This window comes from Narcine bancroftii, chromosome 13 (assembly GCF_036971445.1).
Source record: "Narcine bancroftii isolate sNarBan1 chromosome 13, sNarBan1.hap1, whole genome shotgun sequence".
Lineage (NCBI taxonomy): Eukaryota > Metazoa > Chordata > Chondrichthyes > Torpediniformes > Narcinidae > Narcine > Narcine bancroftii.
The window spans coordinates 30,713,645-30,741,592 of NC_091481.1; the positions used below are offsets into that span (position 1 = coordinate 30,713,645).

Consider the following 27,948-nt stretch of genomic DNA (forward strand, 5'->3'; position numbering starts at 1 on the left):
GATGGACAGAGGAACAGGGTTGAGAGGAGGGAGGAAGAGGTCAGATAAGTACAAATAGCGGATGGGGAATAAACATGAGAAGAGGCACGGGGATCGGGCAACAATATGGAGAGGCAGTGTACTTGGAAGACGTTTGCATCATTTCCAAACCAATTTTCATGATGGCATCTAGGTTTGTGTTTTAAAGCTCATAGTGGATGCAGCTTTGCTGTCCTGAGAAAGTTTGCGAGCAGCAACTGTGATCCGCACCAACAGAAAGAGCAGGGAAAGGACCAATGTAGATCCGGGAGCCAGTTGGTGGTCAATTAATTGAATAGAGAAAGAGGAAAAAATCTCAGCATTCATCAAAAAGTCTGCAATTCATTTTAGATGGTTAAAGTGTAACAAATGCTAGGTGGGCATTAATGAGAGACCAAGTACTGTTGCAGTGAAGAAATAATCGCCATGATATCCTTGAAACGCTTGACAACTTACTCTATCATGTGGCAACAAGTATACAAATAAAGTGGAAACAGTATTAAAGAAGCCACAAGTACAAAAAAAAGCATTACATACATCTATATCTAGATCTTCATTTCTGCGGCTGTATAAAGTATCTCTGTATCCATCACGCTGTGCCAGCTGTAAGAAAACCATGCAGAAAAAGTGACAAATGTTAAAATTTCAACCAATCGTCGAGAGAAAGCTGTAGTGCTCCCAGTGGGAAACTACATGTGGAGCAAATGTGAGCCACAGCTAGGGCTGCAATACTGCCGTCCCAATATTACAATCAGATGGTCTGCTCAGGCAAGATTTCCACTGAGTCACATTCAGCTTTGAAGTATTATAACAAAGTTACCTTTGATAAGAAAGATCAACAAGTCATTTTATTGCATATGAAAGAATATTTTTCATCAGTAAAGATAACATAGCAAAGGACTAAAATACAAAATATGCCAAATCTCTAAAATTATAATATGGTAGGAAAAAAAATAATTGAAATTTGGCTCCTTGAACGAATTATTTAATCGATCATCTGAATGGCTAATCTCCAATGGATTGGTGGGCAATACTGAAAAATTAAATTATAGTGAAGCATTTTTGGAAATACAAGACTTTAAACTTATGAAATAGTCCTAATTTATCAGTTCAACAATAAATATTCAACATTTTACCATTATGTTCCAATCACAAAGAAACTTGGGGGAAAACAAAATTGTAAACTCAAATTTACTATGTATAAGATGATGTTTGCTTCAGGGCTCTGGTGCAGTCTGTGTACGGAGGTCCCTGTGCCACGATGAAACAAGAACTAGTGCACCCCACTGCTACCCCCACTCCTCATCCACCCAAATCATAGCAAGAGCTGAAATCGCGCTTTCATTAATTCCATACCCATCAAGTAATAGCAACATTACATTGTTACTTTGAATTTTGACAATTGTAATATATTTTGTCTAGATTCCAGATCTACCAAAAAAGCTGTCTCTGGGTTACGTAAGGGTTGAGAGACACCTGTAAGGTGATTTCTCTGTAAATCAGAATAGTCTGTTTTCCATATCACATTGTTCTATGTGACTTGTAATTCTTTCATTTAAATAATTGCCTTAAAAGTTACCCATAATTGAACTAATGGAATACATTCTGTATCCAGTCATTAATGAATGGAGCATTTATCATTAGTAGCGTGAAAAATGCTTTAGAAATGTATTGGAGAATTTGTGTGTCAGATAATTCATATCCCAAGGAACCTGTATATAAAGCGAGGTTTTTACATCAACATCATAAAACCAATATTGATAAATATATTTTCTGTGAGGCAACAGCACAGGAAATATCATCTTTAGTACTATTGAAGACAGGTCAGTAAGACAGGTTGTTCAAATGACCTGCAGCTGGAGCACCAATGTGCTTGCAGCTTTTCTAACATTGCCTCATTCTCTTTCTGTAATTGCAAATGGGAAAGAAAGTGGGTGTGGATCCCATTAAATGGGTGGGCCTGCTCTTTATAAGTGGGTTTTATGCTACTGATATAATAAATTTCACCCAAGTGAGTGAACAAAGAAGCATCGAGTATTTGCACAAATAACGGATCACAGCTGGTTGCACGGGTGCTTTTCACGATCACTGAGAAATATACTTATTAACGTTTGAGTTTCACACAATCTGACCTATTTTGCATTCATCCATTTTGCTGCATTAAAAATGTTTCAAGGTTGTTTAACTTACAAGAGTCGAACATGTAAATTACAATTTACCGAGTTACAAGCCATCTCTCAAATAAACCTTCACACAAAATAAGGTCGAAGTACTAATTACACCATCCACGTTTCTTCACGACAACTGAGGAACCACGGTTGGCGCCACACCTTTACAGCGTCAGTGATCAGGACCTGACTGGGGTTTGAATCCTGCACTATCTGTAAGGAGTTTGTACGTTCTCCCCATGTCTACGAGGGTTTTCCCTGGGGGCTCAGGTTTCCTCCCACCCTTTAAAAAGGTGTAGGTTAATGGAGTGTAAATTGGGAGGCATGGACTTGTAGGGCTGAATTTGCCTGTTTATAGTGCTGGATCTCTAAATTTAAAATTAGATTCATCCACTCCATGTTAGCTCATGCTATCCCCCACTAATGTCCTTATAACCTGCTCTCCCCACATTCCCATCCTTCTTCCATATTCTCCCATTCAGCTGTAACAGGAGCAACTCATAGTGACCAGTTTTCCTTCCAACCTGTGCACCCTTTTGGATGTGGGAGAAAATGGGTGTGAGTGGAGGAATCTTCAGAGTCAAAGAGAGAATGGGCAAATCACACCTACACTCTCTCTCTCTCTCTATCACTCACACACACACACACACACACACAGCAGAGGTCAGGATTGAAGCTGGGTCACTGGAGCTGTGAGGCATCAACTCCACTTGCTGCCACACTCTGCCAACCAAGACCTAAAGGCTGCAGCATAGATAATCGCCAATGACAAGGTGACCCATATTTTAAAAGTTAAGCAGTTTTTCCAGAACATTACACAGGAAGTTATTAAGCTCCAAACCAACAAAAACTACCACACACCTCAAATCACAGTGGAAAGGCACAGATTGGTTTAAAAAAAACACTGGTAGAATTGTACATCATGATCACTTATCATTTCTTTCAGCAGTATGCAGAAATACGATTTTACAAAACGAGTGCCCATCACATGGAAAAACATACCTTGGATATGGTCTTAAAGACATGCAAGTTGAAAAAGGTGCAGGTGCAGAATGCAACCACATTTCTTCAGCTTCTACTGGAACCAAGTATTTACATTTAAACATGCAGGTCACAATCACCATGCACACACAATGAGCCAAGTTCAAGGAGAAATACAGTCGGGAAGCACAATCCTTGCGATCAACATTGTGAGTATATATTTAGGGTACAGGTGTAGGGGTCAGTGTATGAAAAAGCAGCAGTTAATTTTTATCCAAATAAAATTTTACAAAATCATTATGCTTTTGGTTTTCATAAATGTCTTTCAGAACTCCACACAAATAAAATGAGAAACCTCTGGCAACCAAGTACCGGCCAGGTTCGAACAATCTCAGCACTAAAAATTGACCTACATATCCACAGGATAAAAACCCATTTCACCACCTTAGCTTGACTTATTACTGATAACAAGTCAATGGGATTCTTTCCGGCAAAGTTTATTTTGTACTCTGGTCTCTGGTGAGATTAGATTCAGACAGGAGTTGGTCAGATTTGAGCTTTCTGTACAATAACAAAACCAGATTGTAAAATATATCCAAGCACCAGTTGAGATTGATGTAAAGCATAAAGCATCTTGCAGGTGGTCATACAGCCATGCCAACACTGTTGCAGCATGGTTTAAAGCATGGATGAATGTCACTGGAGCAAAATAAAAACTCTAGGGTATGATTCAAGAGCAAACTGAAAGTTGCCACACACAGGGCTTTGTGATTAAGCAAAGCAACCAACATCCAAGACCTTACTTGCTTGTATACTTGTGGTCTTGATGCTGAGTTCTCAATCATAGTGTGAACCGTGGCGATTATAGGTTCATTTTCTTTCATCTATTTCAAATCAGGAGGAGCATACAGTAAACATCAGTTTACAGCATGGCTGGATTTAAAAGATGAAACAGTGATTATAGCTCCTGATTTTTATAATAATATTAAAGCTTTTTGCAAGCATTACACACTGAACTTAAAAAGATCGCATCAGGGAATTTGCTACCACCGAGCAGATTTTTTTTTAATTGGAAACCAATTTACAGTTCCGATCATGAAATTCTGTGAATCATGGACTGGAAAGAATTAGTCAACCAAGTTTTGTTTCAGCTAATTTGTAATCATGCAAAAGTTTTGCATTTTATAAAAAGAAAATAATTTGAGCAATGCCAAGATGAAATCTTTGAAATTTGGATAAAATACTTCTTTCTCCTGCAGTAAAAGGTAAAAATTTGGAGCTTTCTTTGCTTCTCAGCAATTCAAGTGTCTTTTCTTTTCAAATGGAGCTATAACTGGTTCAAAATATCATCTCTTACCTCCCACAACAGCCAGACGTTAATCAGTAAGTTTCAGTTAAAGAGAAGGAATTCTCACAATATCCCAAATGATGACACAAGGAGGGACATGCACATGTGTGCCTCAGTCCTCGCTTTTGGGGAGATTTTAAGATGACACAGAATTTAACACAGTGAATTTTTAGGATTAGACAGGAGGCTCCATGTACGGTAGCTGCTCACAATCAGCCAAGCTAGAAACTATAGGAAGGACTGTAACACACTAACATACAAACACAACTCTTCGCAACATGACATTTTGCATTAACTCAAAGTTATAGTTATCATTTAAGGTCAACTTCAAAAAGCTTGCTCTCAAAACAACGCATACTTTTAACGTTTGTGTACTATCATTTTGTTAACAAAGCAAGGAGGTATGTGGAAAGGATTTTTAAAAATACATTTTATTTGCAATGATCAAAAGCCACAAATAAACTCATCCAAAATATTAGCCATTTACTAATTATCGATTCCCTTGATCTCTTTACCAACCTAATGTTTGAAATTGCATTAAATTAAAAAAGGGTTTTAAAATAAGAAGAATTTCTTGTGCGTTTCAATTTGCAGAAAATGGAGTCATTAAGTAACAAAACATCAAAGACCTCGATGGAAATTAGTGGTAGTTTAAAAGGTTCCAAGATTTTCTCCCTTTGAGACGAGGGACATTTGCTACCAGATTGGTTAAGGTATTTGTGCTGACGTGCCCTGGGAACCAAAGGTGATGAAACATTCATTTCTAGTGCTCCCACCTGATAATCCAAACACGCGAGATTTCTTTGAAGATGATGAATGAGGATATCATTCTAAGAGGCAGCAATAAATAAGAACAAAGAATGTGAAATTAGAATGAAGAGGAACAGCAGAAGACCATCATTAATTCAAAAAGAAATAACAGGATTTTAAGGAAACTAATGTCACCACAGACAGCACCTGCATAAGTCAGTTTGGAAAAACCACAACTCTTTCATTCATGAGAAGGTAAAGTCAAGGTGTAGAAACTATTAAGAAATGTATCAATTGGCCCTGAATTAAAGAAACATGAAACAGAAAACTTCCAGTGTGCTGAAGAGCTAGCAAGGGAACAGAATTAATTTAGTCGCTCTTTCCAAAAGACGTAATTTTATTTTGGTAATTTTAAAAATTTGGTAAGTAACTTCTTGGGCAAAATGTACATTTGCACTATAACACTCTAATGCTTTAGGTACAAGTTGCAAAATTAAGAACTTCTCTGATGCTCTTAAGAGACAATCAATTTCAGCGCGCACATGTTCAGACACAGAATAGTTCATTTTTGAGGTACATCTCCCACTCTATATTTGCTTAAGTATCCAGATGTAATCTTTCTTTTACAAAATGGCTAACTTCACATCACACTGATAAAATCAATATGGGGCGAGTAGTTTGCTATCTCTACATTCCACAGAACATTTTAAAAAACACTTTACAATGTTAACACGAGGTGCAAAAAAAAGCTACACAACTCAACACCAACTACACAGATCAGAAATGGATGACCATAATTAAAAAAAGCCCAATGGTAATGGAGTATGACAGATCATTTTTGCAGCTGACCTTGGGATTTGCATCACTGAGATTCAGTTGCATGAGCTGTGATGCTGTGTGCTCCCGGATGCTGTTCAGTTCCGCTTGCTGCCGCCTTAGTTTGATCAGTAGTAATGTCAGCTCCTCCGGCTGCAGGAATGCAGTTTGGGGAGCCAAGAGGAAAGACACATTAATTTATCACCCACGCACATGGATTAGCTGAAAATGCCGGCTACATAAAATATTCACACCAGGCATCACAGTTGGGATGCAAAGGGTTAAAAGGAGTCCTCTGTCAGGGCTAATACCTGATCTTTTTTGGCAGATAGCTGTGGATGAGCAGGGAGGCATGTTGGAATAATTCAAGACAAAATGTTTTCCCCTTTATCGTAAGCAGGTACAAAAAATCAATACCACTTACAAAAAACATGGTGAATTTTAACCACTCTGGACATGTGTCACAGCATGTTGCATGCAGCCCATCAGGAATAGATCAAGCATTATTCCTCTGGGGGCTTGACTGCAATAAGTCCAGTTACACTTAAAAAAAAATCAGTTTTGAAACATTAAAGCTGCAAAATGGTATTAAAGTGGAAGATCAGCCACAATTGCACTGACTGACATAACAGGCTTCTTCAAGGACAAATTACCTGCTCTTCCCATTTTGTATATGGCCATCCTTTTCCAGGTTATTAAGTGTCGGAGGTCAAAGTTGCAATTACTCTGGCACCTCCATCTCACTTTATGATATTTACACTCAGATTCTCCTGACAATAAAAAAATGTTCTATATTCATGGTTTTTTCCATTTTCTGCTTCAAAATTAGGAATTGTAAATGTAATTTTTTTTTCCCCATCAGTGGCAGGAGTTGGGCCCAGAGATCACAGTAGAAAAAGGGGTATAATCACAGATTAAAGACTAAATCTAAGAAAAAGGCTAATCAAGTTCTATTAAAAAAAAGTCAGTGGTCAGGAATGGGATGTTTTAGAATTCAACAAAGATGGCCAATAAATTGATAAAAAAGGAAAATAGATTGCAAGAGTAAACTTGCACACAGCAAGACCTTGGTTTCGGTATGTCAAAAGATTATGATGGTAAATGACTAGGAATTTTCAGTAAATGACACCAGAATTTCCAATTCTATGCAGAAATGCCATTAATCATGTTTAAGAGATTACAGTCATAGCTGACAGTAGGAAATCCTTCCCTTTCACCCATGCCTTTATGTTAGGAGCCCGGCATATACTTTCAACGACCTCAGGGATCAATCAGACAATCTAACTTCTGGTGGCTGAACCTCCATATAAGTACTTCTGCAACCGCAAAGTTCACTTGCCAGAAATAGGTGAAATCACAACTTTCTCCAAAACTAAGTTTTCCATCTGGATTGAGCACACAGGCTTTGGCACTTCTCTGCTATCTACCTCTAAAAACAGTGACATTCCGTCAGCAGCTCTGGCCTCACCCTATAAGAGGCATTCCTTCTGTCCTCTACGTCCCTATCCCACCTTCTCTGCAGCTGACTTTTTTCAACTTTCTTAGAGTTTGTTGGATGATCTTTGATCTATGAGCTATTCTCAAGCTTCTAAGGACAGAACTCTGACTAGAAACCCTATTTTATCAAGGCATCGTGAATATCATAGTCTTGTCGATGGAGCATCAAACTCATGACTGCCCCTTTGTCCAGCTCACTCTCTTTAGAGAGGCTGGGATCGAGAAAACTATATCTTTAGTCAATTTTTGGCATTGACCAAAGCCCAGTATTTTTCTGATCCCCTCCATTCCAGTTCCAATTCCAATCCAATTCCATTTGTAAGGCTCATGTCTATACCAACCATTGGACTGAACTATTGTAGTCCCATGTGCATGCACTTGGTCCATGCCATCAGGCTCTGATTCCAAACACACACATGAAAAATTCCCCATTGGATTCCTTCTGAACCTCATACATACACTCTGAAGCAGTAGCTACCTCTACCATGGCGAAAAAAGTTTCTTCCTACTTATCTTATCCCCCCTCATAATTTTGTATGCCTCCACTGGGTCATAGAGTGGATGTGGAGAGATTTTTATAGTAGTGGGAAAATCCAGTAGAGGCATAGCCACAAAATAAAATAATTGTCCCTTTAGAGCAGAGATAAAGAGAAATTTCTTCAGCTAGAGAGTGATGAATCTGTGGAATTAGTTGCCAGTGATTGGGTACACTTAAAATGAAGTTTATTACCAGTAGGTTCTTAAGATTAAATGGAGAAGGCAAGAGAATAAATACACATCAGCCTTGATTCAAATGGTGGAGCACACTTGATGGGAAAATGGCCCAATTTTGCTCCTACCTCTTTTGACCACATCCTCCTTCGCTTCAAGGAAAACAAACCCAACAAATCCAATCCAGGTGAATGTACTCTCTCCAGCACAATCATATCCTTCCTCCTCTGTGGCAACTCCAGGTGGAGCTTAACCAGTTTTATAAAGTTGAAACATGATGGCCTTCCTCCAATATCCCATGCCACAGCTGATGAAATCAAGCATCACATCCACCTTCTTCATGAAGTCAAGAATCTCATACTATCTTCCTGCACTGACAACTTTTAAGGTCTCTGATTGAGTTTGTTGTTTAGGGGTCTGAAGGTAGAGGGGGAGCAATTGCATTTCAAGAAATATTGCACAGCAGCTTGGACTTTTAAGGTTGGAGGGACTTTTGCTGCTTTTTACCTCAATGAAATACATCATATTTCTAAGAGGGCTCAACAGAATAAATATGGGGAGGCTGTTTTCCCTGAACACAAAGTCTTAAGTTAGGGGTTAGAGACCCAGAATGTGGGAAAGGCCACTGAGGATTAACACAAGAAGAAATTTCTCTCTGAAGGTGAGGAATCTCAGAGGACTGGAGGATCAGTCATTGATTTAATTCAAAACAGAGGTCAATAGATTGATGGGGCAATGTTTCTCTCTTTTTTGCTTTAACACCGATAATTTAAATCTCCATTTCTGTTCTGGCTTCATTTTTAGGATGGAATTTCTCTCAGTGAACAGTTGTAAGTTATAGTGTGTAGCAAAAGTACAGTGAGTGGCATCAAACTTTGAAAAAAGCAGGTCATTTCTCAGTGATTTCTGAAATAAGTCTTCCCATTAGGGGTCCAAACAGAGAACAGCTATTTATCTTGTATCGACATGACAGCAGGGATTAATTACACACAGCATCATGCTTAATGAATAGAATGTTAGTCTCTATTTTCACTGCTATTGAAGTTAGCCAAAATGGCACAAAATCTAGGGTATCCCGACTTAAATGGGTCGATTCTTAATTACAAAACTAGAAATAATAAAGGGGAATTTTCATCATCTGATAAAGTCAAAAAGTGCAAAAGGTGGTCTCCATTCCCAATCACAGCTTTCTTCATGTATTTATGCTTGGAAATAAAATTTGAAGATAGCTGCAAGACAAATGTCTTGTCAAACTGAAACAATACTAAGATACCCATTAAATAAAGATTTTTTTATGCATGCTTTTTTTTTAATGCATGTTTTTTGCTTTTACACAGCAGAAACAAAATAAAAATGTTTATTTTTGCTGAGGTCTTGTATAATAAAAATAAGTTTATCTGAAATGAGAAGAATGTTACTGCTATTGGTTTTTGTGAAGCTTCAGGAATACAAATGGGAATGATTATTTTGCTACCCCCATGTACTGCAATGCTTCCTGAGGATATTAGATTACTTACCTTGGGAAAAATAGTTTTCTTTGGCTGAGTCCTTGTTTTACTGATTCCAAAATGTGTTATCTTTGGTTAAATTATCTGTTTCCAACTTGATTATCACTTCAGATTATTCTCAAATCATGCCATGAACCCTATTCAATTTCCACTTAACCATCGGGCTAAGTGAATTGGTGTTCAGGAGATACTCATCTGAAAGGCAGACAACTCCAAAATTGACCAACAAATGTTGAGAGCACCTTTTGTTTTAGGGACATACTTTGGACAACAACATTTCTACAACTCTTAAAAGCAAAAACTGCACTACATTTTGAAGTTCAGCTGTACTGAAACAGGCTTTTATTAACTGGAATTAGTTCACAATTATAAACAAATTGGAGGAATTCTGGAAATTCATTGTCGAAGGTATTGCCATTAACTGTGTCGATATAAAGCACTAATCTGTGTAGGTCAGTTATGTAAGGAGCAAGTGCAATTAAAACCAAAGTACCAAAACGTTTCCTCATCAAAAAAATTCCAGTTAGTTTATTGTAAGAAAGCAATACCCTTTCCTTAAAACAAAATGGCTTTATTGATAAGGAACATTTTGCGTGATATCATGCTTAAAGGCCTTCTAAAATATGCAAATTACCTTTAATTAAAATGTTCTCATGGTAGACATGAAAAAATGCTTTTCACATATCATATTTTACAAATATAGATGTATGGACAAACAAAAAAGCTACGTGTGAAAGAACTCGAGTGCTTTTTAGCTAATGGACACCATCTTACTCAGGAGATTAAATTACAGCCTTTGGCATTTTTGATGTTTCACTATCTCAAATATCAGGAAAGTTTGGTCAAATGCTGTTAAAAGTGGAGATATGGTTCAATTAATTGGCCATGAGGCTATTGCAATGCAATTGGTGCAAAACTGTGACACGGAAAAAGTTTGAAGAAAAAAAAATTGAGGACACATTAGAACCAAAAAGCCATAGAACAAAAGTCTCCAAATTCTCATGGCAGTGTTGTACATACAGAAAAATATAAGGAGTCCCGGATATTAAACCCAGCAGTCTTCAACCACCACTCTGCAAGTGTTACACAGGCCTTTTTGGAGCGAATGGAAGATTTACAGAGATGCAAACTTTAAGGAGTGGAGTTGGTGGAAGACAAGGTGAGAACTTGGGGCAGATTAAAAGACATGAATACCAAAGTGGCAACTTTCTGTAAAGGTTTCTTTTTAAAGAGGAGATGGAGCAGGGTGCTGAGATATGGTGATGGTGGTGAAAATGGCAGCATTGCTGGAGCTACTGTAACTGCAGCCTGCTACTAGTGCAGACCCACAGAGAGCAAGCAGTGGAGAGATACAGTACTCCTGTGGGGTCCAACAGCCCAGTCAACTGCCATCAGCCCTGCACAGGCTTCAAACGGCCCGTTAAAGGAGCCAACAGTAGTTTTTTTTTAAAAACTGCCCAAGATGGTGGCATCTCTGACAGGCAGCAACCATGAGGGGTTGCAGACTCCAGGGGAGCGGAGGACTGGTGCAGGTCACCAGGAAATGGGGAGGCCACCTCCTGTCTGAAAAGGAAAATCAGAGGAGATGGCCCACGGGATGGTGTCCTAGGTGGTGGACCAGTGAGGGGCTCTGAGGCTGAAAGACCCACACGTGCAGCAGGCTGCTGGCTCCTCAAGCCGAGGAACCCACAGAGACTGTGAGCTGCTCTACACTGCTGTCGGGGGACTCAAGAACTGCTGGACACTGGCTCAAAACTGGGTCCCAGGTATCGGAACCAGGATGTGAGGGAGTGCCGAAGGTGCTGATGGGTTCCTGATTGTGTTGAAGGTTTGGATCTGGAGCTTGTTTTTCCAATGATTTGGAGTGGTGTGGCTGCAGAAGTACAGGAGCCGAATCCATGGACACACAATGACCCCGAGGGGACTCTCGTTTGCTTCAGTCTCTGACTGGAAGAGGAGCTTAAGGCAATTTCTGCCGATGGCGAATCTGTCTGCCTTGCAGCAGGCAAAAGGAATTCCGTGTAGTATGGCACTGTTTTATTACACGACAATAAATTGAATCTTATAACAAGGGATTAAAGTGACTTAAGTACAATTGTTGTCAGACAGAAATTAACATAACAACTGACTTTACTACAATGTGTTTGATCTATTTGCTTCAAGGTATCAGGAGATTCATTAACAATTATTTTATATAAAGGTGGTTAAGAATATCATTTAAGGTCTAATCTTAATACAACAAATCATAAACCTTTCAGCATTTAAAGTCACAATCTTTGAAACAAACAAGGTACTTTCTTGAAATTTTATACTTATTTACAAGTTAGGTTGTGGCAATTCAGTTGAGAACCAAAAATGTTAAAGCCAAATTCCAAGAAAAAAAGTCAAATTGGCCAAGTACACGAAGATCGTGGTCTCAAGTCAACAAAGAAAATCTATCATAATGCTATTCCAGTAAGACTCACCGTTTTCCCCTGCAAGTTCTCTGGCATGAATGTCTGTACAGGCAAACTAGCTGGCATTGATTTTCTATCAGGTGGGCACACAATCTGAAGAGTGTAGAATAGAGGTAGAAATTTACTTCAATTATCATTTTTACTAACTTTGTCTCCTTTATAAATATCAAGTACACTGGAAATTCACCACATACGACTCAAGAGGGTGAGCAGTCAATGAGTGTCCAAGACCTCATAAATGCACATACATCACTTGAACACAGAACAAGGCTTCAAAATATTTTCCTTCAATACTTTGAATAAAAGTTGTTGTAACATTTTCCAATCAAAGTTACCATTTTCAGTGCATCATTTATTTAAAATACAGTATAATCAAGTTTTAAATAAATAACATTTCACCATCCCAAACAGATATGTCAGTAGCCATATTAGTTTTGATTTTTACCAAACGACTTAAGAAAAAAACATAACCACAATTTCCTGCAAAGGAATATCACAGCATTTCATAAAATAAAGCAAAATGGTAGTGATTACTTTCCATTTTGAGAACGGTGCTTCAGAATGAAAGACAAAAATCAGCCACGTTTACCCTGTTAACAGGTGTCCTGTGACGCCGAGCCTTAATTGAATCAATTGTTATGTCTCCTCTTAAAATAGGTGGCGAGAGTTCCAATCTTGGTTCCATGTTGTAGGATCTTATAGGAGAATACATCTGATAGGGCGCTAGTGAGCCATGCGAGGGTGATGGCGGAATGGAGCGTGATTGTTCAACTAGGTTAACCATTGTGAGAGGAGTATTATGTCTGCTCAATGTTCCATGCTTTTGATATACTTGGCGCTGTTGCCATTCATACAGCTGCCACATGGTATCATCCCGCATCGACTTCCTTTTCTCCTGTGAAGAAGGCGGTCGAATGACTCTATCATACGCAGAAGGCAGCACCTTGCAGATGCTGTCCGTTCTTGCCGTACTATGGTGAGGCAACGTTCTGTAGCATGGCATGGGCTGAGCTCGATAACTTGGCAGGTTTCTCGGTAGTGTCTGATAACAGGTGATGCTGTTAAGGAAACAGAAAATCATTGAATCAGTTTTAAACTGTTTCATTGATAGCTCCAAAGCCTTTCAAACTCATTTTGTTGGCATAGTTCCAATTTATTTATGTTTTTTTCTTTCTTCTGCAAGTCTTTAGGAACTCCTTCAGAAGTCAAGTGATACTTGATCAGCAAGGGATGAAAGTATTCTGGGTTTGACGGAAATTTACAGTTGAAGCTAGAAATCAGATCAACCCATGGTCTTATTAAACGATAAAGTAGGTTAGAGGCCTCCTGCTATCATTAGAACGCAAGAAAGAGGATCATGAGAAAGCCATCTGATCCGCCAAGCCTGCTCCACCATTCAATGCGATCGTGGCTGATCTGGTGATACCTATTTGCCTTTTCTCCATGTCCCTTCATTCCCCTACGATGCAAAAATCTACCCAACCTCATCTTAAATATATTTACTGTGGTTCCCTCCACTGCCTCAAAAGGCAGCGAGTTCCACAGATTCACCACCCTTTGGGAAAAGCTGTTCTTCCGCATCTCCGTCCTAAATCTACTACCCTGAATTTTGAGGCTATGCCTCCTAGTTTTGGTCTCCCCTCCAATGTAAACAATTTACCTACCTCAATCTTATCTATGCCTTTCATAATTGTATGTTTCTTCTAAAGGAGAAATTCTTCTAAATTCCAGCAAGTACAGTCCCAGGCGACTCAACCTCTCCTCATAGACTAACCCTTTCATCCCTGGAATCAACCTGGTGAACCTTCTCTGCACTACCACCAAAGCCAGTACAATCTTCCTCAAGTAAGGAGACGAGACCTAGATTGTTTATTCATGTCTCCTGAGCCTAACTGCATTCATCCTGAGCATTAGCAGTGATCTTCTAATTTCTGGACACACTCACCAGATTGGAAGGTTGCAAGGGTTACACTACAATTCAAGGGAAGGGGAGAAGAAACCAAGAGTTAGAGAGCAATTAGCCTATCAGATTCAGCATAATACCAAAATACATAATTGTAGCAATGATAATAAGACACTTAGAAACTTGCTGGATGATTAGACAGAATTAATATTATTTTATAAACTTATAAACTTAATCTCAAAAGCTGCAGCTGGCAATATGGCAATCAGACCCACTGGGTACAGTGCATTTGGACTTTCAAAAACAATTTAGTAAGGTGCTACATAAAAGTCTATCATGCCAAATAATGACAGAGTTGAATGGAACATATTGTCATGGTAGGACAATTGATTAAAAACAAGAAATGAGAGAATTGGAAATAAACAGATGAATCTTGGAATTTAGTGTTTTTTTGTTATGAGGGAGTAGTATGTATTTTAAGCATTCATCACCTCCTGCAGCGCAGAACTTGACGATTGTCCATATCGGTGGCTGCCAGAAACACGATCAGACGATGTGGTGCTCAGAAAATGAAATTAAATGGTGGGAGAGCATCAGGAGGACATTAACCCTCCCCTTGCTTCTGTCCCTCAAAACAATTTTCTTCCCCCCCCCCCACACCAAGAGGCAACTGTGATCCAGCAACATTACTCATGATGTGTTCAAGGAATAGAGCTAAATGATCAATTGTGAATATTTATTAATATATCATTCTGTAATTATGTGCTGCATGTTTTGTGTACTTGGGAAACTGGAGTAAGACTTCCATTACACGTGCATGCTGTACTTCTGTATGACAATAAACTTCATTCAATTGGGAACTTGACCGACAATGAAGGGGACTAGAAAGAGAAAAGAACGCATTCTAGAAAAAAAAACAATTCTGGTGAAAAGTCATCATCCTGAAATACTGTTTCAATCACCACTGAATAGTATCAAGATTTTCTGTTTTTATTCCACATTAGTGGCACAGTTGGTGCAGGAGTTAAGTTTTGCTTTCTTACTCATAGGTTCCAGTGACCCAGGTTCAATTCTGACCTTGAGTTTTAAAAAAAATTAGATCAGTGGTTCTCGACCTTTTTCTTTCCACTTACATCCTACTTTAAGTATTCCCTACGCCATCTGTGATTAGTAAGATATTACTTAAGGTGGTATGTGGGTGTAATGAAAAACTTTGTATACCACTTTTATATGCAGTTTCATAATTCCCAAGGAAATGGCCCAATGACAATTTTTCTCAACCAAATAATTTCAGTAACAATTGGGTCTAGAGCAGTGATTCTCAACCTTCCCTTCCCACTCACCTCCCACCTTAAGCAATCCTTACCAATCACAGAGCACTGATGGCATAGGGATTAAAGTGGTATACGAGTGGAGAGAAAAAGGTTGAGAACCACTGATTTAGACAGGCAAATTCAGCCCTACGAATTTGTGCCGCCCATTAACCTACATCCCGGAACATTTTTTGAAGGGTGGGAGGAATCCAGAGCTCCAAGAGAAAATCCACAAAGTTACAGGGAGAACGTACAAACTCCTTACAGACAGCACAGGATTCGAACCCAGGTCCGGTCCTGATCGGCGTCACTGTAAAGGTGTGCTAACCGCTATCCCAACTGTGATAGTTGTGTGGGTTTCCTTCAGATGGATAATATTCATCCCACATCCCAAATATTTGCTGGAGGTTAATTACCCCAAGCAGAAATGGAAGGAAGGGAATTGGCGGTGAGGAGGAGAAAGAGTTAATTAATATGTGAGAATTGATTTCAGGGAAATAGAATTGATGAGGATGTTCTGAGATGTGGTAATGACCTCCATCTGTGTCAAGAGAAAATCAGAGAAATATGCCAAAAGTGAGATTGATAGACAAGTGGACACGTCATATCTGGGACACAACACAAATCAGTTCAGGCATGCAGCCAATTTACACTTCTGAAAACTGGTTAACCCAACAACAAGACACCTGCTTCTGTACATCTGCAACTGCTCTCCAATTATTTCAATTTTTAATCAAACATCACTGAGCAATATTAGGGATATTTCAACTGGAATGGGTGTTGTCAGGTAATTCTCACAGAGCACCAAACCAATATGCCATGACACATAAAGAGCTGAACTTGGGACGCAGCATTCAAAAGATGCAGCAAAATTAAATGCTAAATTGTACCTGAAAGCAGCATCAATAATTCAGGTCAGTACTTGCTTTTCAAGAAGCTTTCTCTATGATCTTCTGACATATTTATACAAAAACATGTTATTTAATAAAACTGCATATTTCAAGTAGTTCCGCCAAAGTTGAGGATTGAACTTGTCCAAGGTTGTCTTCACTCTTCTGGAGCTACTGAATCTGTCTTAGAGCCAAAACATTCTCAACCCAATCCATATTATAAGATCCCATAAATAAAAATTGACGAAGCATTACCTGACAACCTAATGAAAAATGTCTTATGGGTGACAATAAGATGCAACATAGAGTTTCTACAACTATCAAAGTATCTCTGAGCAGGATACATTTACCAAAATTTGAATGGTAGATTCAGTTCTTGTGCAGAACACACAGTGGAAGAGAATTCTACACTAAAACCAGGTTGACATCTAGAATAAACACAACTTCGTTATCCTTGAAACCATCCAGGATTGATTTGATTAAAATGTGCCTCTTTGTCAATCAATGGCACTGTGGTGAGCTGTTCAGACACACACAAGGTAAAGACTGTACAACAGACTTCAATCCACAAAGACTTCCACAGAGCCAGGCTGGCTGTGGCTGCAGCAACTCTGTGTGAGGCCTCGGGAGGCCGGCGCAGGCTTAGATCCTGGAGGGTGATTGACACCCGACCGGGTGGGGCTTGATCCATTCAGGCCGACTGATTGACAGCCGGCAAGGTGTTGTCCTGTCCCCTTACACTCCTGCAGGTACAGAGGTTGCCCCCTGCAGTAGGCCGGTGGTGTACCGCCACAGGCACACTTCATCATGAATGATTCAAGAGCTGTGCAGTCACCTCATGGTCGAGGACATCCAATGCCATGATGCAAAATGTCTTCCTCCGCCCTACCAAGGGAAGTTTATGAGCCTTTTCTATTCTCATTATCAAATAAGGAAACACCATTAGAAAATAAATTCGAATGTTCATTCACACTGCACCATGCACTGATAATTTAGACAGAATGCATTTGCCCAATTAGCACAAGAGACTCAGAAGATTTGAAGATACTGATAGCACTCAGTCTCACAATCTCCAGGTCCCAATCTCTACAAGATTTTAATTTTGAGATATATTTTGCCTCAACTTTTGGACTGGGTGATGGGACAAGTGTATAAACAATTGAATGGTACAATTGTACAATGTGCTACAAAATTATTTTAAAAATTACAAATATGATCGTAATTAAGGAATCCAGAGCACATTCTTAATAATGAAATAAAACCAAAAAAACACAAAAGAAAAAGAAAGGAAAAAATTAAATTGCAAAAGCCCTTCCTCTAAGCAAGGTTGAAAATTGACATATCGCATATGAATCATTAACACCTTGGACAGAGGTAGCACAGTGTCAAGATTCTTGAACAACACTAAATTTTAAGATTATGATAGAAGTCCATAAATGAGCTATGTCTTTTGGAATTTAATATTTGAATCCTTGACAGCATATCTCATTTTATTTTCAAGATTTAAACAAGACATAATATTGTTTAGCCACTGTGCAATATTAGAAGGGGCATTATCTTTCCATTGCTTGTCTGGCTATCAACGAAGTGAAAGGAAAGGCAAAGTTCGGTTTTGAATGGAAATCAGTAGTACATCATGCTCTTGATAATCCAAAAAGAGCAATTAAAGGGCAAGTTAATCACCACTTTTGGCTGAAAAATTGCATTTTTCCCTTAAAGTGACAGATAAAATGAGGCATGACTCTAAAATACATCATAAGTCATAGTTGACAAAGAAGCAATTGACATATTATTTTGAACCAATTGCTTTAAAATATTATATTATTGGCTATTTATTCAGTACTTGGACTGTGCTGGGCTGCAAATAGAACAATTATACTGCAGCACTGCCATGCACCGACATGAACTGATTATGCTTTTTGCATTATGGTTGGTTTTTTATTGTTGGTACATGGTCAGAAATAGATTATTTGCCACAATGCTGAATTAAGAAGCCCCAGATGTAAAATTTAACAAACGTTAACTGTAAGAATTAATGAACACAGTAGCATATCATAATAAATATTAATCCTTTTGCATGTGTACCAGAAACAAAGAGCCTTAACAGTGCGGCAACAAATTTGAATACTTAACATTCCTTGATATAACTGCTCCCTTTAACAAGCCCTCAGTGAGGCAACAAAACATAGTTGTGAATAAGCTTTAGTTAACATCATGTTAAAAATAACTTTAGGTGTTAGTGATTTCCAAGTGCTGTGTTTATATAATCTATAGTTTATCAACCATATTAGTATTCAGATATGCATTTATCCTCATAATTTAAAAAATCTCTACCTTCTGATTCTAGGTGAGGAGGAAATTGTCAGCATCAATTTTATCCTTCATTAAAGTGATTTCTCGTTCTTCTGAACTCCAAGGAGTATTTGTCTTACTTCCCTATATGTTCATCACTGGGAATCCATGCTGTACATTGACATCAAGAATAATCCTTCTTGATCACTGCTCAGATCAACAGATGTAAAGGATATTAAACCTTAGATCTCTAAATACATTTATCAGGGAAATGTGCCAACTTCAAATATTTTTCTTCTCTGAAATCACATTGTCCAACTAGTGAGTGAACTGGAGTGCTCGCCTTCACAGGAAGAAGCACCAGTTTTTATATAATATACCAAAGTGCTGGTGAAACGTATCATCCTCCAGAGTTTTCGCTAACTGCAACATGATCACACCACCAAAGACATTTTTCCTCTCCTCTCTGCCTTACACATGGACCACTCTCTCTGTGACTCCCTGGTCCACTCATTCTTTCCCACCATTGCCCACTTGGCATCAAACCCTATGAATGCAGGAAATGCGACATATTCTCCCTCACCACCATTCAGGCCCCAAACACTCCTGCCAAGTGAAACAATATTTCACTTATGAATTGGCACCTGGTGCTCCCATTGTGGCCTCCTCTCTACCGGAGAGGCTGAATGCAGACTGGGAGATCACTTCAGTAATAAGGTGGGGGGGGGGGGGGGGGGGGCAGAAAATCACCCAATGGTCACCCATTTCAATTCCTGCCTCATTCTCATGCTGACCACAGTCTCATGCATGACCTGACAAAAATGAGACCACCTGCAAATTGGAGGAACAAACCTTCATATTCCAACTGGGCATCCTCCAACCGGATGTCATTATTTTCACCTTCTCTGGTTTCTGTTAGCACCATTGCCACCTCCCTCCACTCTACCCATCTCTCTTTCCCAATCCCTTTGTCTCCTTTCCTCCAGCTTTGCATTCACAGGGCGACCCTCCCCCGTTCAAATCTCTGCTTTTCTCTCCTACCTATGCCCACATATGGCCTCGTTGGCCTGTATTCCTCCCCTTGACCTTTCTCCTCTCCTGCCCCCACTTTTTATTCAGGGACTTGCCTATCTTTTGCTCATACCTTAACAAAGGGCTCAGGCCAAATTTTTTGTAATATACCTTGCCCTCCTATGGACCTTGCGAGACCTGGAGAGTTTCTCCAGTAGTTTTGTGTATTAATTACTATCACAGCATCTGAAGATTTTCTTTGTTTTGTACTCATTTTTATACCTTTCACAATGCAAGGATATCCAAGATATTGTTCAGCTATTTAAGGTGTTCTTTAATATTTGCACTGCATGGTCCACACGGACAACATTCATATTAACTCTAAGCACTAAAATTAAAACAAACATGAAAATAGGCAGCCATCACATGGCTTTGAAGTGAATTTGAACCCTAACTCCAGACCATGTAATTATAATATTTCTCCTTTATTTCATCAGAAGACTTCACTTGAACATTACATTCCACAGACAAGAAAATGGGGGCGATCTTTGCCATTTATGAATACCTGTATCTCATATGAATCGCAACCATGAAGCTTGAAGATACACAATTATTCCTGCCATCGGACGTTTCAACTGTGACAAAGAGGAATAAAGGTACCAGTGTCCCTACTGTCTACAACTTGCAAACCTACAGCTTCCAATTTTAATTGTGATTTAGACATTTTCACTTCTAGTTCTTAATTCTAGGAACTTCACTTTTTTTTCCTATTTGGACTGAAGGCACCATGAGCATGCCTTGCCTTCAGTAGAAAGTTCAAATGATTTCCCACTGGAGCTTTTACAGGTATATTAATTTGGTACTGTGTCTGTTACTTGCTAACTCAGTAATCCCAATAGGTGAACATTGCTGAACTTGCCTCAGATCTGTTAATTATGCTGAGTGAATGCAGGACATCCACGGAAAAGTACATCTACAGTCATTCTGGGGTCAAAGAGGATTTGAATCACTTTAAAAACAGCAACTCATACATACGGCTGCTCTTCATAGACTACAGCTCGGCCTTCAATACCGTTATACCCTCAGTGCTGGTCAAGAAGCTACAGGCCTCTGTGCCCAACTCTGCAACTGGATCTTTGACTTTCTTATTGGAAGACCACAGTCAGTACGAATTGGAAACAACATCTTCTCAATGATCATCAACTCAGGTGCACCCCAGGGATGTGTGCTTAGCCCACTGTTCTACTCATTATACACCCATGACTGTGTGACCAGGCACAATTTCAATGCTATCTACAAATTTGCCGATGACACCACAGTTGTCGGCAGAATCACAAACGGCAATGAAGAAGAATACAGGTGGGAGATAGATCAACTCGCTGAATAGTGCAACGATAACCTTACGCTCAACGTCAGCAAAACAAGAGAGATGATTGTGGACTTCAGGAGAAAGTTGGGGGAACTCGACCCAGTCCTCATCGAGGGCTCAGTAGTGGAGAGGGTCATGAACTTCAAATTCCTGGGTGTCAATATCTCCAAGGATCTGTCCTGGAGCCTCCACCTTGATGCAATCACAAAGAAGACTTGCCAGCGGCTATACTTTGTGAAGTGTCTAAGGAGGTTTGGTATGTCACCAAAGACTCTCAAAATTCTACAGGTGTACCATGACAAGCTTTCTGGCTGGTTGCATCATTGCCTGGTATGGAGGCGCCAACTCTCAGGACAAGAATAGACTCCAGAGATGTTAACTTGACAGGCACCAGTCTTAACTCCATCAAGCACATCCACATGATGCAGTGTCTTAAAAAAGCAGCCTTTATCCTCAAAGATCCCCACGACCCAGGCAATGCCCTCTTCACTCTGCTACCAAAAGTTAAAAAGGTACAGGAGCCTAAAGATGAGCAGTCAATGGCACAAGGACAGCTTCTTCCCCACTGCCATCAGAAGACATTGCCTTACTTTTTGTGCACATTTATTGTTATTATTATATTATTTTATTTTTTATAGTAATGTTGTAAGATGGTTATAATATGAAATGTTTGAACTAATGATACTGGTGCAAAACATCGAATTTCATGAATTGCTCATGACAATAAATTCTGATTCTGATTTGAGAGGAGAGGCTGGGGTTGGGATGTGCATGGTAGGATAGGAGACATTGAAGGTGGTGAATGGTGACCTTTGAATCAGAGATATTAGGGAAACTGAATGGCAAGAAGTCCTGGTGGGGCAAGTTGGGAAATTAGTATATGGGATGAGACGGGGTGGAATGGGAGAAGTTGTGGGTGATTGGAGGGTTGGATGGAAATGGCCAAATTACTTGGTCGTGTTTAAAGGACATGTATATAAGCAGAATTCTCCGCACCTGGTGAGGAAGGCCCATTCTAAATTGTGAGATTGCAGAACATGTGACAGACCGGAACAACAGGTGGTCTTAGAGTGGGAAAGTGGGAATAACGCTATTCTCTTCAAAGTTAAGATTGCAGGCCAGATATTGTTCCAGTGGTCAATCTCACATGACTGTGCCGACTTATGGTTAGGTACATTTCCCCTCAACGTTGCTTGAAGATGAGCTGCTTTTAATCCTGGACGAAATAAGTTATTTTAAAGAGAAGAAAGGAGTAAAACACAAAAGTCTACGGAGACTAATTGAAGTAAAAACACGATGCTGGAGGAATTCAGCAGGTCAAACAGTGGACGTTATTTCTTTGGCTTGGCTTCGCGGACGAAGATTTATGGAGGGGGTAAAAAGTCCATGTCAGCTGCAGGCTCATTGGTGACTGACAAGTCCGACGCAGGACAGGCAGGCACAGTTGCAGCGGTTGCAAGGGGAAATTGGTTGGTTGGGGTTGGGTGTTGGGTTTTTCCTCCTTTGTCTTTTCTCAGTGAGGTGGGCTCTGTGGTCTTCTTCAAAGGAGGTTGCTGCCCGCCGAACTGTGAGGCACCAAGATGCACGGTTGGAGGCGATATCAGCCCACTGGCGGTGGTCAATGGGGCAGGCACCAAGAGATTTCTTTAAGCAGTCCTTGTACCTCTTCTTTGGTGCACCTCTGTCTCGGTGGCCAGTGGAGAGCTCGCCATAGAACACGATCTTGGGAAGGCGATGGTCCTCCATTCTGGAGACGTGGCCCACCCAGCGCAGTTGGGTCTTCAGCAGCATGGATTCAATGCTTGTGGACTCTGCCAGCTCGAGTACTTCGATGTTGGTGATGAAAGCGCTCCAATGGATGTTGAGGATGGAGCGGAGACAACGCTGGTGGAAGCGTTCTAGGAGCCGTAGGTGGTGCCGGTAGAGGACCCATGATTCGGAGCCGAACAGGAGTGTGGGTATGACAACGGCTCTGTATACGCTTATCTTTGTGAGGTTTTTCAGTTGGTTGTTTTTCCAGACTCTTTTGTGTAGTCTTCCAAAGGCACTATTTGCCTTGGCGAGTCTGTTGTCTATCTCATTGTCGATCCTTGCATCTGATGAAATGGTGCAGCCGAGATAGGTAAACTGGTTGACCGTTTTGAGTTTTGTGTGCCCGATGGAGATGTGGGGGGGCTGGTAGTCACGGTGGGGAGCTGGCTGATGGAGGACCTCCGTTTTCTTCAGGCTGACTTCCAGGCCAAACATTTTGGCAGTTTCCGCAAAGCAGGACGTCAAGCGCTGAAGAGCTGGCTCTGAATGGGCAACTAAAGCGGCATCGTCTGCAAAGAGTAGTTCACGGACAAGTTTCTCTTGTGTCTTGGTGTGAGCTTGTTATACAGCATAGATAAAGATACGTCACCAACTTTTTGGGCTTAAGGCCTTCACCAAGGTACGCTAAAACATTGGTGATGGATCTTTACCTTTGCGATATAAAGTAAACTATTTGACCTGGTGAGTTTCTCCAGCATTGTACTTTTATTTTAAAGATATCCCATCAACATTAGACTTATGTGCAGATTGCAATATATTTAGTTGATTACACACACTTTTGTAGAAAACTTGAGAAAAAGTGTTTACATTTCTTTTTCAGGAATAAATACCCTAAAGACTTTAATTCTGTGATATTTCACAGATCTCCAAGATTCTCAAGAAAGATTCTAATCCTCAGAACAATTCTTAAGCCAATTTTTCCATTAGCCAGCCCAAATCATATTGCTCAAATATATGCTGCATCAAGTAAACCTGTTTAATGCAAACTTTAGAAAAAGAAACACCTAATGAACGCAAAACAAAAAAGTGATTTTTGATTTTTTTTTAAATTGAAGTTATAAAAATAAAAATCAATTATTTAAAAAAACTTCCATACCTTCTGGGTTCTTCCTCTTGGCCCTTTCCTTTTTGCGTTTTCACCCACTGTTCCAATTGTACCATTGAATTAGTCCTTTGGATTCCCCGTCCAGTGTCATTTTGACTAATCAGTCTTTCTCTTCCTGTGCTCACATTTTCTGGAAGAACACAGACGGGTCCAATCGGACTCTGTTCATTGGAACCATTTGCTTGCAAAGATTTATACTGTTGAGGTTGAATAGGGGTGGGACTTGATACAACTTTTTCAGTTTCCGAATGCAATTTTATGCTGTTGATCTTAGTTAAGGGCTTATGCTGGACCTGGCCATCTGTCTCAAAACCGTATTTGTCAGTGTGAGTGATGTTTGTGTTGTCTACTGATTTAAGACCCAAAGTGGAGTTCATATTTGGCTGGTCATTCTGAAGTTCAGGCTTCACTAATATTTTGTGGTTTGCAACATGGTTAACCTCTTGTCGTGGTAAAATATCAGTTGCAACTTTTTCCGGCCTGTGGGTGTAAGAGGAAAAGCGAGAGTGAGGTTATCATTGACAAATATCGGGGTTTTCAACGATGTTTCGATGCATTTTCTGCAGCACATTGCCATGTAGAGGAAAATCATTAATTAATAATGACATTAAAAACACATTGAAGTGTATCTGATGCACAAAATTTTGCCCAGAATCTCATCAAATGTCCTTTCTGTTTGCTTGAGTTTATATCAATCTGGAAACAAAATTAGATCATTTATGCTCTCAAAATTCAGCAAAACAACCTCCACGGAGCAATAAATTAACAGTTATGAGGCAATATTCAGACTCAGTTCTTTATTATATGAGTTCAATTCCACTCCAAAGTGAAAGGGAAACCATTTGGGCTTCTGTGGCAAGAACAAATTCTTCACCTCTTCCTGCCTGAAGAAGCCACATACAAAGCTAACAAACACTCTAACACTGGACGTCGGCAGACAGGAAGAAAAGCCCAGGAGATTAAATAATACCCATTTTTGAACAATATCAAAAGAAAGCTTTCAACCACAGTCATCGGGGCACTTAATATGTTGTAAATGAATGAAGATAAATTAAATAAATATGTCTAAACTGAATTAACTGGATTTTTCTTCATAACTTAAAAAGCCTAAAATGTTGCTCCTGTACAGAAAGATTCCTTTGATCAATAATTTAGCCTACTTTGTTGTTTGTGGTCTGCTCTCAAGAGGTAACATGATAAGTGTAGAAGCAGGGATTATTAATCTCTTGTATGCACCTACTCACATAGGCTTACATGGGAAATGTTCTTATTCATTCAAGGGATGTGGGTTTTGCAGGCCAAGCCAACATTTGATTGCCCTTCCCCATATGCCCTTGAGTGAATTGCTTCTTGAACTGTAGCAGTTGTGTATCCATGTCAGTGTCTGTGCTTGGCAGTGTCCGTGTCATGTCCGTCCGTGCAGGACAATGTCTGTCCGTCCGTCTCTGTCCATCCTCGTAGATCCGCTTCCATGTCTGTGTCTGAATTCAAAAACCACCAATCTTCCTCAATCAAGTTTATTTCCAGTCCCATCTTTATTTCAGAATTGGATTCCCAAAGAAATTCAGCTTTAATTTCAGTCTAAATCTTTGTTCACCACTGATATTTTTGGATTTGGACTTTACATTGGGCTTTTGTCTTTAATTTCTAAAAAACATCTACTTTAGAATCATCCCACAATTCTTTTCTGACTTACAAAATGCAAGAGGTGACAAGAAAATTGGACAAAAAAAAAAACGATTCTTCATTGATGGATTTAACTATTTATCCATCCTTCTGGTCTAATATTCTTTGACTCTCACAGTAACCCCTCTTATACAGCAAAGCTGTGATATTTCCATATACATGACCCATTTTAGGAAGCTGGCTTGCATGTTCACAAAGAATCGAAAAAATCCAGCTCCGTGAGTCAAATACACTCCACCTCTGTGACTACTCCCCTTGGAGGATCGAAGGAATGCAAATCTGGACCACCCAATCCACCTTTTTTTTTTATATAAACACAGAGCATGAAAGGTGGATAAAACCCGGCTTTACATCTCTGTGTAAAAGGGGCTAAGTTAATTGCCAAGTGCGTTCATTTATTAATTTTAGGGATTTTCTTATAATTTCTACAACTAAAAGGATTACATTTTCACATGCATTCTTTCAATTTTAACCAATATCCATTTCCTCATTTTCTATTGCAAGTTGATGGCATACATAAATATTTTCAACTGAAAACAATAAAACTTTTTCTCAAACTCATCCTTGTACAGGTACATGATCCTTCATCCGGACATCTAAAATCCAGAAAGCTCCAAAATCCGGCAAGTGGGGAACGGCAGTCGGGGGAGGCGGCCAAGGGGCCAGGGGAGATGTCCAGGCGGCTGAGGGACCGGCGGTTGGGGGTGACGTCCAGGCGGCCGAGGAACCGGCAGTCAGGGGAGGCAGCTGGGGGTGATGTCCGGCGGTCGGGGGGTGACGTCCGAGGGGCCGGCGGTCGGGGGTGACGTCCGAGGGGCCGGCGGTCGGGGGTGACGTCCGAGGGGCCGGCGGTCGGGGGGTGACGTCCGAGGGGCCGGCGGTCGGGGGGTGACGTCCGAGGGGCCGGCGGTCGGGGGTGACGTCCGAGGGGCCGGCGGTCGGGGGTGACGTCCGAGGGGCCGGCGGTCGGGGGTGACGTCCGAGGGGCCGGCGGTCGGGGGTGACGTCCGAGGGGCCGGCGGTCGGGGGTGACGTCCGAGGGGCCGGCGGTCGGGGGTGACGTCCGAGGGGCCGGCGGTCGGGGGTGACGTCCGAGGGGCCGGCGGTCGGGGGGTGACGTCCGAGGGGCCGGCGGTCGGGGGTGACGTCCGAGGGGCCGGCGGTCGGGGGTGACGTCCGAGGGGCCGGCGGTCGGGGGTGACGTCCGAGGGGCCGGCGGTCGGGGGTGACGTCCGAGGGGCCGGCGGTCGGGGGTGACGTCCGAAGGGCCGGCGGTCGGGGGTGACGTCCGAGGGGCCGGCGGTCGGGGGGTGACGTCCGAGGGGCCGGCGGTCGGGGGGTGACGTCCGAGGGGCCGGCGGTCGGGGGTGACGTCCGAGGGGCCGGCGGTCGGGGGTGACGTCCGAGGGGCCGGCGGTCGGGGGTGACGTCCGAGGGGCCGGCGGTCGGGGGTGACGTCCGAGGGGCCGGCGGTCGGGGGTGACGTCCGAGGGGCCGGCGGTCGGGGGTGACGTCCGAGGGGCCGGCGGTCGGGGGTGACGTCCGAGGGGCCGGCGGTCGGGGGTGACGTCCGAGGGGCCGGCGGTCGGGGGTGACGTCCGAGGGGCCGGCGGTCGGGGGTGACGTCCGAGGGACCGGCGGTCGGGGGTGACGTCCGAGGGACCGGCGGTCGGTGGTGACGTCCGATGGGCCGGCGGTCGGGGGTGACGTCCGAGGGGCCGGCGGTCGGGGGTGACGTCCGAGGGGCCGGCGGTCGGGGGTGACGTCCGAGGGGCCGGCGGTCGGGGGTGACGTCCGAGGGGCCGGCGGTCGGGGGTGACGTCCGAGGGGCCGGCGGTCGGGGGTGACGTCCGAGGGACCGGCGGTCGGGGGTGACGTCCGAGGGACCGGCGGTCGGGGGTGACGTCCGAGGGACCGGCGGTCGGGGGTGACGTCCGAGGGACCGGCGGTCGGGGGTGACGTCCGAGGGACCGGCGGTCGGGGGTGACGTCCGAGGGACCAGCGGTCGGGGGTGACGTCCGAGGGACCGGCGGTCGGGGGTGACGTCCGAGGGACCAGCGGTCGGGGGTGACGTCCGAGGGACCAGCGGTCGGGGGTGACGTCCGAGGGACCAGAGGTCGGGGGTGACGTCCGAGGGACCAGAGGTCGGGGGTGACGTCCGAGGGACCAGCGGTCGGGGGTGACGTCCAAGGGACCAGCGGTCGGGGGTGACATCCAGACGACTGGAAGGGGGTGGGGGTGGATATGGCAGCACAATTTGGGTTGGCTTTTCGAAATCCGGAAAAATCCGAAATTCGGAACACACTGTCTCTCA

At 41.9% G+C, this 27,948-nt stretch overlaps 1 protein-coding gene across 18 annotated transcripts in view; it reads right to left on the reverse strand.

Annotated features, from left to right (window-relative positions):
- Positions 1-27,948, reverse strand: part of plekha5 (pleckstrin homology domain containing, family A member 5) — a 429,638-nt gene that overhangs the window by 35,511 nt on the left and 366,179 nt on the right. For 14 of the 18 annotated variants that reach the window (XM_069908663.1, XM_069908662.1, XM_069908667.1 and 11 more), the window contains 7 exons: positions 23,940-24,428; positions 12,843-13,311; positions 12,263-12,346; positions 6,115-6,234; positions 5,292-5,345; positions 3,971-4,051; positions 556-621 (listed from right to left, as the gene is read on the reverse strand). In XM_069908663.1, the coding sequence (XP_069764764.1) occupies positions 556-621; positions 3,971-4,051; positions 5,292-5,345; positions 6,115-6,234; positions 12,263-12,346; positions 12,843-13,311; positions 23,940-24,428 (1,363 nt within the window). The remainder of the gene's footprint in view (positions 1-555; positions 622-3,970; positions 4,052-5,291; positions 5,346-6,114; positions 6,235-12,262; positions 12,347-12,842; positions 13,312-23,939; positions 24,429-27,948) is intronic. The other 4 variants (XM_069908666.1, XM_069908665.1, XM_069908664.1 and 1 more) reach the window with 3 other exon arrangements.